The 11,592-nt window shown below is 35.0% G+C and overlaps 1 protein-coding gene across 1 annotated transcript; it reads right to left on the bottom strand.

Annotated features, from left to right (window-relative positions):
* Nucleotides 1-5,082: 5,082 nt before the first annotated feature.
* LOC132040806 (heat shock 70 kDa protein 15-like) lies at nucleotides 5,083-10,975 on the bottom strand. Its single transcript, XM_059431483.1, has 10 exons — nucleotides 10,837-10,975; nucleotides 8,056-9,270; nucleotides 7,337-7,564; nucleotides 7,119-7,214; nucleotides 6,787-6,990; nucleotides 6,446-6,640; nucleotides 6,222-6,368; nucleotides 5,997-6,146; nucleotides 5,764-5,894; nucleotides 5,083-5,552 (listed from the first exon to the last, which is right to left on the bottom strand). The coding sequence occupies exons 2-10, from the start codon at nucleotides 9,223-9,225 to the stop codon at nucleotides 5,327-5,329; spliced, it is 2,547 nt and encodes an 848-aa protein (XP_059287466.1). The 5' UTR covers nucleotides 9,226-9,270; nucleotides 10,837-10,975; the 3' UTR covers nucleotides 5,083-5,326.
* Between the last annotated feature and the right edge of the window lie 617 nt (nucleotides 10,976-11,592).

Raw genomic sequence — 11,592 nt, 5'->3', positions numbered from 1 at the left:
AATTTTGTAATTTGAACCGTCTCCTATGAGAAGATAGTGTAATTGAATTTTCGTGAAGTTTCACTTACACTATTTTGAACTTTATTTCTAGTTTGAACTTGAGTATTGTTACTGAATTTCATGACCTTCCTAAAGTTCTAACTGAATACTATTATGAACCTTCAATTGTATACATTTTAATATCCTCAAGTTTTACTTATAGAAGTTGAAATTCTATACAATTTTTCTTTAAGTTTGAAGGTATAGATTACCAAGAAATACCATAACGAAAATAATAATATTATCTCACTCATGGTGCGCATATAGAATTTATTAGAAGATACTATCAATGAAATAATTTCTTAACATTATTTCAAATCATTTTGCTACACAGTACCTATTTCACTTAAGAAACTCTATATATTACCCTAAGAGAAGTAATCCTTTAGCGTCTTATTTCACGCTTGGCATTTAACAAAATAATGTTTTAACATCATTTCACTCATGAATCATGATGCCTAAGTCCTATATTATAAATTTAATAAATTCTTTAAGTTTAAACCTTTATTAGTTCCATGGCTATGAATTTTTTTTTTTTTTATCGACTATAATAAATGACAAAAAAAAAAAATAGTTGTTACGTAATTGCTTTGCAGAAGAAATTCGTATTCACTTATTTGAGAATTTGTATTTTATTGTTACAATTCTATCAGGTCTATTTCATTCCAAACGTTCTTGCTTCGCAAAAGGAATTGGTCTCCATACATTTGAGAATTCATATTCTATAGTTACGATTCTATCATATGTTTTCTTCATTCCATCAAAAATCGATTTTATGAAATAGCCGCATATGATCTCCTCCTCTGCCTTCGTATGATAATTTATCACACAATCAAATTATTTTATGCATTAAATTTCACTTGACTATCTACAATTTCATTGCATATGCACAGTGTAGAAGCTTTGTATAAATCTAACGCCCAGTGTTTTAAAAGGCGAGGCGTTTTTCATATGCCTCACCCAGGCGTAAGCCCGAGGCATGGGGCGTAAGCCCTAAGCCCTATGGATATCTAATTTTTAATATTTTCTAAATTAATAAAATAAAAATATAAGTAAAAAATATATTAAAATTATATAAATAAAAAAGAATTAGTATAAAAATGTATATCTTTATTATTAACATGCTAACATATGCATGAACTATTAATTTTTTTTTTTTTTTTGAAAAAGTGAATGTAAAGATGCATTACACAATAACATGATTATGATAAAACATAATTAGAGTTGACAAAACGATACTCTGTCCTAATAATTCAAAGATAAAATTGACAATAATATAAAGTTATTATTTTAAAACCTAAAACTAGATACAAATTAATATTCATTATAATAAAAATAGCCAGAGTTGAGTCTTCTAAACTAGAGTGATATCAAAAGAAATTCTAAAACTAAAAACTATCTTGAAAAAGATAAATTGAAGAATGCTAATCTTGAAGAAAATTAAGCATAAAGAAGGAAAATGCAAACATGGAAGATAGTAAGAATTGGAGGACAAAACTGTTTACTTTGTAGTTTACTTTGCATACGAAGGTGTAAAGTGCATATGTTACTCCGTAAACAACAATGAGAAAAGCTTATGAAATTAGGATAAACGATTAGAAAAGACTTTTGACTTTTTGAGATATTTAGTTTGAAAATTTACTATGAATTAATTATGGAATATTTAACTTTTAAAAAAAAATATTAAGCAATTTTGGCTGAAATTTGTAAAAGTTCCCAGGGCTTACGCCCTAAATGTTGGGGCTTGCGCCTAGGCGAAAGCCCCGAAGGTTGGGGCTTACGCCCCAAGATACTTGGAATTTGGTTATTCACCATGTACGAGGATCCCCGCTAAGCATCCATGGCTGAATGGTTAAAGTGCCTAACTCATAATTGGCGAATTCGTAGGTTCAATTCCTACTGGATGCACGCCAATGGGACCCTTCAATAAGTCTATTGGAATTGGCTTTGTATCAATGGAATCTCACCATCCATACAAAATAGAAAGAAAAGAACCTATTTTGCATAACTCAAAATTGACAATTAGTGATACAGAATTTCATTAAGCAATTTTATCTATTAGGTTAAGGGCAAAAGATATGAAAATATAGAATTTTTTTCTTTTTTAATTGAATTCTGCAAATAGGTCAATGGGGTTTCCAAAGGAATGTTGTTATGTTATTTTGAAGGTTCACTAATCCCTTGAATCAACCCTATCCTTCGCTTTCCTTTTTTTGCCCCCATGTCGCCACACGGGGGGAACATGGGGACGTAAAAATGAGGGTCCTATCACCATTTCTTTCTTTCCCGATCGCCTGAAAGGGACAAAAGAAAGATCTTGTTGTTTTTCAATAATTTCTGATCTCTAGTGGACCTCTCAGTAGGATTCGAACCCAGATGAAGTTCTGACCATCTATCAGAGAAAAAAACGAACGGATCTTGTAGGATTCTCGGGGCTTGCGCCTAGGCGAACGCCCCGAAGGTTGGGGCTTACGCCCCAAGATACTTACGCCCCGCCTCGGTGCATTTTTGGTATGCCACGTCCGGGGGCTCGCCTCAAAAATGCCTTTTAAAACACTGCTAACGCCACGCTTTGTTTAAATCTAACGCCATGATATTGAGTAGGGGTGTACAAAGTAAACCGACAAACCGCACCAAATAGATAAACCGAGAAAAAAACCCGACTAGTGATTTAGTGTTAAAAAAAAAAAATCTAACCATAATTGATTTGATTTTAACTAAAAAAATCAAATCGAATCAAATCAATCCGACGTTACATATATTCAATTTTTAAAATATTTGATACATAAAAATATTTATTTGTAATGTAATTTATAAATATTTCTTAATTTTTTTTTATCTATTATCATATTATTCAAGCTTGAACTTAGAATTTTAAACGTCAATAAGTTTTATATCTTAGTAATTCAAATAACGTCCAAACCAAAACCAACTCAACATTAATACTAACAAAAGAAATTCAATTTACCATTAAGAATGAGAATAATGTTAAATATCTATTCTTTAATTTTGCAAAATTAATTTAGAGAGTGAAAGTACATAACTTAAGTTTTTTTCTTTATCATGTAACTAATACTTATTAACCATACTTATTTTACCATGACTTAATTTTTCTAAATTATGATCATTTTCTTTATAGCTTGTTAATAAATAATATTTATTCTAACTAATTTTATTAACTTTTATTAAATATTTTAATACAATGCCTATCACTCTTTTCACATTTTATTCTATCTTACTAAAACTAAAGAAATATTTAAAGAAAAATTATATATTTTGTATCAAGACTATTCCGAAAAAAACACCCGAAAAATCTAACATTAAAAAACTCAAATTTTATTGGTTTGATTTGATGTTTAAATTTAAAAACCCGACACAATTAATTTGATTTAGTGTTTAAAAAAGACAAACTTACAGATATAACTACCTTCTATGAGGATCTTACCATTAGTAGCTATCATTTTCCAAATTACAATTCGTAGCTTACTTTTAAGCAAAAGCTGTGTATTCCATATGTATTTTGTGTATTCGCATGTATTTGGGCGAGACTCTCCCCTTGCCCGCCCAGGTTCGAACCCAGCCAACAACATTACTTTTCTTACATATTTTTTTTAGCTTCTTCTCCTTGTATTTTGAGTGTATTTTTGTCATATGTATTTGGCTCATATTGTATCTCATGTGTATTTGATGTCACATGTATCTGATGTCACGTGTATTTGAACTTTATTTGAATGTATGTCATATGTATTTGACTCATATGTCTTGTATCCCATATGTATTTGAGCTTCTTGTCTTGTATCTGAATGTATTTTCTTCATATACATTCAGATACGAGACACTTAGGCCAAACACACTCATCTCTTACGTATTTGAGCTTCATATACATTCAGATACGAGACACTTAGGTCAAACACACTCATCTCTTACGTATTTGAGCTTCTTGTGTTATATCTGAATGTATATGAAGACAAATACATTCAGTTACAAGGCACTCAGGCCAAATACATATAGATGAGCCAAATACATATGGCAAAATACACTCAAATACAAGAAGAAGAAACTAGGGAAAATATGTAAGAAAAGAAATGTTGTTGGCCGGGTTCGAACCTGAGCGGGCAAGGTGAGATCCTCGCCCAATAACCACTTCAGCCACTCCAACTTTATGTATTTTGGTGTAGCTACGAATGATAATTTACAAAATCACTATAGCTACTACATATAAATAAATTAAAAGGTATTTATTATCAATAATTACCTCTTAGAAGAAACTACACCAAGTAAAAATTCCTTTAAAAAATCCAAATCAACCCGATTCACATACACCTAAATACTATTAGTACTATTGAGTGTTTATTTCAATTCTTTTCTTTTTAAGAGCTGGTATAGAATGACTCGGTTGATCAGTAACTATCATATTTCTTTAATTAATGCATTGTATGTTCCATTCTTTCCCCGGAGTTGTATTTTTTGTTTTTTTCCAATAATATAAGAAACAAAGTAGACCATACGACTCACCCTCTTTTCCATTTATACTGAGATCCAATATCAAAATCAACAGAAAGACCATTATAAAACAAGATTGATCTGGTTCAATGCTGTTTGGTGTACCGCGTAAACAGGATCCTCAGTTCAGACTGATAAGCTCAAACATAACTATAATCTATTGGTTGTTCTGTCTTGAACAGTCCTGCACGACCTTCATGTTGCCAAAAATAACATGATTTTCAGCAAATGAGCTTCCTGAATCATACAGGCCTGCTTATACTTACTATACTTCGAAGAAAATCCATATGTCTAGCAAATAAATCTTAATCTATTCAATCTGGCAATCCTCTAAAGGAAGAATTCCACATCATGAACAGTATAACAAGTAGTTGATCGCAAGTACAGTTCTTCCTCCAAACCATTTTAGATGAGACAATAATCGATGCAGCAAACAGATAGGAGAATGTTTTTTTTATAATGAAAGGCAAGGTGCTTAATCTAGTCTATCTACAAGGAGCCGAACATCACTTGGCAAATCTTTTAGTGAAAACAGAAATGTGGGGAAGAACAGCAATTGAATTTCACATAAGGAAAACCCTCTGAAAAGCAGGATTTTAGAGAGTCGATAAATGATATAGCTTGACAGGTAATAGCCGAAAATGATCACAACAATCTAATGACAAAATGTTGATTGCTGCTATAAGTACTTTAAAAACTTGAGGGTAAAATGCAAAAAGTAATACAAACCGAACCAAGTCTTTGCCTTCACAAAATATTTGAAGACCAAACCATCAGGTTTAACTCACGAAGCACTTGGCGCAGTCTCAGGTTTTTCCGTCTCCATTGGCTCAGCAGCAGGTGGTACTTCACTGCCAGCACTGGCACCCTCAGTTGCATTTGCATTTCCTGCATTCAGACTCTCCGCACCTTGAGGTTGTTGCTCACCTCCTTGAGGCGATTGAGGTGGTGGTGTTTCCGGAGTTGTTGGCTTAGCTGGCTTAGGCTTTGTCATTATAGGCCTACAGACCCTGTAAAAACAGATAGTACCTCGAAAATGACAAGTAGGCTAAGCAGGCGGAGAAATATCAAAGGAAGAAAGAAACAAACAGGTGCTCCTATGTAGAAGACGTACAGAGTGACTAGCAAAGCAAGAAATGATATCAACAAAGACTTGTGGGTACAATTAGCTCAAATATCTAAATCTACAAGTTATGGAAAAATAATATCAGCAAACAGTACCTATCAAGTGCCTCTGCTTTCTTTCGAACATCAGCCGACAAAAGAACAGGGTTGGCATATTTTGGAAGAGCATCTTGCTGCTGCTTTTTCTCTCTAAACCAAGCTTCGGCTTCGACACACTCATTCAAAACCTAGGAAGTGCAGGAGAAACATAAGCATCAAACCACACTTTCCGGAAGAAGAGAGATGACCATATAGAGGCAAATATAAAGATTAAGCAGATATCTGCATACCTTCTGCTTATCTGCTAAATCAATGTGATCAAACTTGGGATCACTTGACATGGCCGCCTCTCTGTAACTATTTATGCAATAAATAAATTGATCAATTACGGGACCCCTCTCCGTGGACTCCTTATATCGTTGCTCAATCGGGTCACCTTGCTGCAGATTCACACTAAATCAGCTCCATACATGCATAAAAGACTAGCGAAAATAGGATATGTGAGAAACACCAACCTTTTTAAGCTCCTCAAGCTTGGCAATGTAAACACCCTTAGTTTCATCCTCTCCATCTTCATACAACCAATCTTCCGTTTCTTGAAGTTTAGCAATAAATTGTTCTCTTTCTGAATCAGTTACAAACTCTTGATATTTATCTGAAAGCTGGATATATTAAGGGGAAAGTTGTCAGTGACATACCAAATGTTTTCATACAACCACCATAAAAAGCCAACAAATACCTTATTCCTCATGTCGTAAACATATGACTCAACAGCATTCTTCTTGTCCTTCGTCTCTTCCATAACACGGTCCTGAAGAGCCATTTCGAATTCTTTCTCAACAGCCTTCTGAACATCAGCAGCTGCCATTGCACCATAAACAATCTCTGTCACTGGTACAGCTGTCTTCTTGACCTTTTTCTTAGGGGCTTCAACCTGCAAAAAAAATGAAACGATATGCTAAGCTTTACTGACATCTTTGAGCTAACACACTGAAGCAGAAGAGAAATATTAGTTATTACCCCAACATTAATTTAGCGAGCTGATGTCTTTTAAGGATTAAAATAAGAGTGATGTGTTACCTTAGCATCTGTCTCCATTTGGACAGGTTTGTCTCCAGAGTCTGGAACCCCATTCTCAGCTCCTTTAGCATCTTGCATATTTACATCAGTTTCCGATGTAGTTGAAGGAGCAGCATCAGCTGAAGCTTCATCTGTTTCCATTTTGGCAGGTTCTTTAGCTGTCTCTTTTACAACTGGGACTTCCACCTCTTCTTCTTCCAAAAGCTAAATTACAGACCAAAACCATAAGATTAGATGATATTCTTCCCATTCACTAAATAATTTAAGGGAGATAAAAATTTAAAAAAAAAAAAAAAAAAAAAGAAGGATAAACCACAAATTTCTGGACTTACAGTTGCGGACTCAACCGAGACAATACCATGCAGACTTAGGCGGACTTTAACTTTTAGTTTGGCCCTTTCACCCTTTGTAGATTGGAATGGTCCGATCTGTCAAAAATACCAAACACAATCCAAGTGAGCCAAGGACTCGCCTGAAACAAGAGGATCTATTTTCCTCTAATTACAAAAGAAAACATAGAATCTAATTAGTGAGTGAAACTCAGAAATACCGTGTAAGTACTGATCTTTGCTGGCGCCTGCAACTCACTGACATCAGCATACTGTACATCTATTGTAAACGTGCCAGATCTGTAGAATGTCAGAGCTTTCACACTGGGTATCGGATTCCCTTTGGGGAAAACAATCGTGCTCTGGTGATTCTCTGAAGCTCCATTTTGTGCATCTGGAGCAGGCCCCTTCCACGATAATGCAATTGAGAAAGGGAAGCTCTCATTGACCTTCAATAAGCCAACTAGAACTCTTAGTACAGTTGTTACACTCAGAAATCACCACAATCTATTCTGCTAGGAGGTAGATATGCAAGTAGCAACATATTCTTTTAGTAAAGGTAAGAAGCAACACAGCTGGCATTTGCTTCAACAAGAATATTAGTGGTTCTATAATAAAAATCGTGCATTTCCTTCATCCTTCAAGAAGACAACTTCTTCTACCTCCCAATTTCTCATTCATTACCCTCGTATTCACACTTCATTCAAGTTAACCTAGGTCCCATTCAGACAACTAATAAAACAAAGGAAAAATCAAAAGCATATTTCAGTATTTATCTTCACAGACTAAATTGATGCCTACTTAATAGTTTTGTTTTGATAGGTTTAAATAATATGGAATTATCAACATTGCAACACATTATAAGGTTGAAAACCCTGAATCTAAGATGACTATGGAACAGTATATCGACCAAGAGAATGCAAGGCTGACAAGCTGTTACCTTGAATTCTCGCACTTTAAAGGTAGGACTGAGAATAGCACATTGCAGTGCAGCTCCTTTGGCCACACATTCACTTGCATTCATGGTGCGTCTTGGTTCCTTACCGAAGAACTCTGTCAGAATCCTCATAATTGCAGGGACCCGAGAGCTTGACCCAACAACCTCAACTGAATGAATGTTCTCAGTAGTAAGCCCAGCTTCGGCAAGAGCTTTCTCCAGTGGTTTCTTCACTCTCTCCAGTATAGGGATGCTGATTTGCTCAAACTCATCCCTCTTGATAAACCCTCTGACATCCTTCTCATCCATTAAACACTCTATATTCAAAGGTGCCTCAGGGTTTGCACTGAGAACCTTTTTCAACTTTTCACAAGCAGCTCGAAGTCTAATGCATGCCCTAGCATTTTGGTAAACATCAATTTTGTATTCTTCCTTGAACTTTGCAGCAAAATGTTGGAAAATAGCTTCATCAAAATCCCTGCCACCAAGATTTCTGTCAAATGAATGAGCCAATATCTTCAATTGGCCTTTTTTGAGGCCAGCAATACAAACTTGCAAGCTTGCATGTCCAACGTCAACAAAAGCAACATTCAGTTGGTCATTTTCTGGTAAATCTGTCTTGTAAATACCATATGCTAATGCAGTAGCTGTTGTCTCATGAATTAGATGCAAAGGGTGCAAGCCAGCGATGGTGGCTGCATCCATTACAGCTCTTCTCTGAAGATCAGTGAAATAAATTGGAATTCCAATACAACAATCAACTACTACTGCATTGAGATTCTTTTCTGCTATAGTTTTGAGATCCGAAAACACCATTCCAAGAACCTGGGTAGGTGTAAAAGTTCTCATTTCTCCCAAATAGCGCGCATGGATCAGGGGATATCCATCAGGCCCTTCAGTTACTGAGAAGGGCAGTGCCTTAAGATCTCTTTGCAGCTCAGGATCTGAAAATTGCCGCCCTATTAACCTCTTTATCTGGGAAATGGTATTCTTTGGGTTCATCATGCTTGATGCTGCACCAGCAGTACCGAGAAATCGCTGCTTCTCTCCAAAGCAAACTATGGCTGGAGTTTCCCTTTTTGATTCGTCATTAAGTACAACATCAATTCCTCTCTGCCTAGCAACCGCAACGACACCACTCTCATTCCCGAAGTCAAAACCCACCACACTCATCCTTGCTGGCTGCGATCACTTGATATCCAACAGCACGAAAAGTACCTGGACACCATCAAATATAAGATGTAATGAACTAAAACATCAGCATCCACTGTAGGTGAATCAACATGAGTTTTAAATGGTAGCACCCAAGAGCAACATCAAAAAGTGATAGCCGTTCCATTAATAAACACAGACAGCTGATCACTCTTGGAACGTGATTACACTATAAAGTAATCATGGATACACGAAAGAGAGCAAATAAATTTTCTTCTTTGCTTTTTTAGTAAAGAGGGCAAATAAGATGGCGTGACGTGATCAATAATCTCCAGACACGTCATTGAAAAATGTCAACAGATCGAAATAACGTGGACTCAAAATTCAAGAACAATTCTCTTTTTAGTTTCCCCAATATCCAAAGTTCAACTACAATTTTATCTAATTTTCATTCCAAGGATACTTTCACGCATGAATGACCTTGCACACCTACCAACAAGGCGGGAAACGATTAGAAAAGGACCGATGAGAACTCGATTTTTTAAATCTACTAGCATGATCTTATGCTTTGATTTTATTACACTGTTTTTTCTTTCACTTTGGTTATCTTTAATATTTGTTCTGTGACTGTCAGTACTTCTCTTTCTTCGATAATTTTCATCATAACTTTTTCCTCTTGCATTTCTTTCAAACCATTTTCTGAGAAAACGATTTTCTTGAGCCGAGGGTCTATTGGGAACAACCTCTCTACCCCACAAAAGTAGGAGTAAGGTCTAAGCACACCCCCACCCTCTCCAGACCACACCTGTGGGAGTATACTAGGTATGTTGTTGTATCTAGGAATACACCAAACATGCCTAAAATTCACCATGTAATACTCTTTGCATTGACTTGTATAAACCTAGTCCGACAATTTTTTTCGATATTATAAACTTAGTCAGCACTGATCCAATGCCGATGCTTCATTTTCCCCCGAAAAGAATCTTCAATGACAAGAGAATTGATCTGATTGAGGATTAAGCAAAGACTGGCTACCTAGTAAATTACAACACCAATCTATCTAGCCTAACGGATTTGCTATCCTCCCCTTTTTCAATCTTGCACCTTTGATAATAAACTTCATTTTCTTTCTGTTATTTTCTAAAGATAGATTAAAGTGTTTGCCCTTAACTGCAAATTTCCTACTCACCCCGTTCACTTTTACTTATCACATGACTAATCTTCGGAGCTAAATTGAATTAGATTAATTCAATATTTAAAATTTAAAGAAGCTATAAGAAAAATAGCAATCTTTGTCATATTAATATGATGATGAAAAACTACATCTTAAAATGTTAGGTCAAAAAGTTTGACTCTCGATAGGCAAAACGTGACAAGTGGGAATACCAATTATAAAGCCTTTCATGAAGCTATAAAACAGTCGAGATTCAGTTAATTCCTAAGAAAACATAATGCAGCATGCAATTTACAAAGGGATCTGTCAAATTTTAACCGATGATATTACATCCACAGCTAAACAGCGCTAAATCTAAACCAATCAAACAATCTACAGTAACAAATTCCTAAAAGTAAAAAAAAAAAAGAATCATAGATCTGAAAATTGTGATACAAGTTTTGTGATTCAAACGATACCTTGAAGATGAAGAATAGAATCTTCTGGAATCTCTGTTCCACGCACTCTGTTAGTGTAAGAGCCAAACGGAGGAATACTCAAAAAATACAAGGGTTTTAAAGGAGAAGAGGAGGGGTTTGTGTAGAATTCTCGAGTTTTATTCTTTAAATTACTAAAAATATATTACTCCTTTTTCTTTTTCTTTTTCTTTTTCTTTTTCTTTTTCTTTTTAAATTTAATTAATTGACAGGGGAGATTCGAGTGGTCCTAGATGTCTCTAGACGTATTCTAGAAACTTCTCTTCCTTCGTGGATCCAAGACAGCCATATTTAGAACCTATATTTAAGGAATTGGAAACTCATACACAGCCTGTTTGGATGCGCTTAAATTTTTTTTTACTCATTGTAGCTTCTTTTAAGATCTAATTATTAATATTAATTATTTTTTTATTTAATTATATTTAGTAGCTAATTAATTTTTCTAAATTATAATTGATAGCTATATTAAAAATACATACCCAAATGCATATATTTTTCTCTATTTTCACTCACTACTCATTTCAGATTTCTTATTTCTCAAAACCCTATAAAACTCTCTCTCTCTCCCCTTCTCTCATCTGTGCCGCCATAACCACCACCATCACGGCCTGCGCCGCCACTACCCCACCACCGGAGACAGCCTCTCAACCAGGCGTGAAACACATATTTGAAGGTATTCATACAGATCTATTCAAACGTTTTCTTTCTGTTTGAAAACCAACATGAAGGTATAAAAGG

The sequence above is a fragment of the Lycium ferocissimum genome, chromosome 12 (assembly GCF_029784015.1).
Source record: "Lycium ferocissimum isolate CSIRO_LF1 chromosome 12, AGI_CSIRO_Lferr_CH_V1, whole genome shotgun sequence".
Classification (NCBI taxonomy): domain Eukaryota; kingdom Viridiplantae; phylum Streptophyta; class Magnoliopsida; order Solanales; family Solanaceae; genus Lycium; species Lycium ferocissimum.
Note: the sequence above shows the minus strand (reverse complement) of the source record. Positions and strands in the feature narration are given on the sequence as shown.

Excerpts from the sequence above, each read along its gene's own strand:
- LOC132040806 (XM_059431483.1), bottom strand. The coding sequence starts at position 9,225 with ATGAGTGTGGTGGGTTTTGACTTCGGGAATGAGAGTGGTGTCGTTGCG. Across the intron at positions 6,147-6,221 it reads AGCTTGAGGAGCTTAAAAAG|CAAGGTGACCCGATTGAGCA; the intron begins GTTGGTGTTTCT and ends GTGAATCTGCAG. Across the intron at positions 5,553-5,763 it reads AAAGCAGAGGCACTTGATAG|GGTCTGTAGGCCTATAATGA; the intron begins GTACTGTTTGCT and ends CTGTTTTTACAG.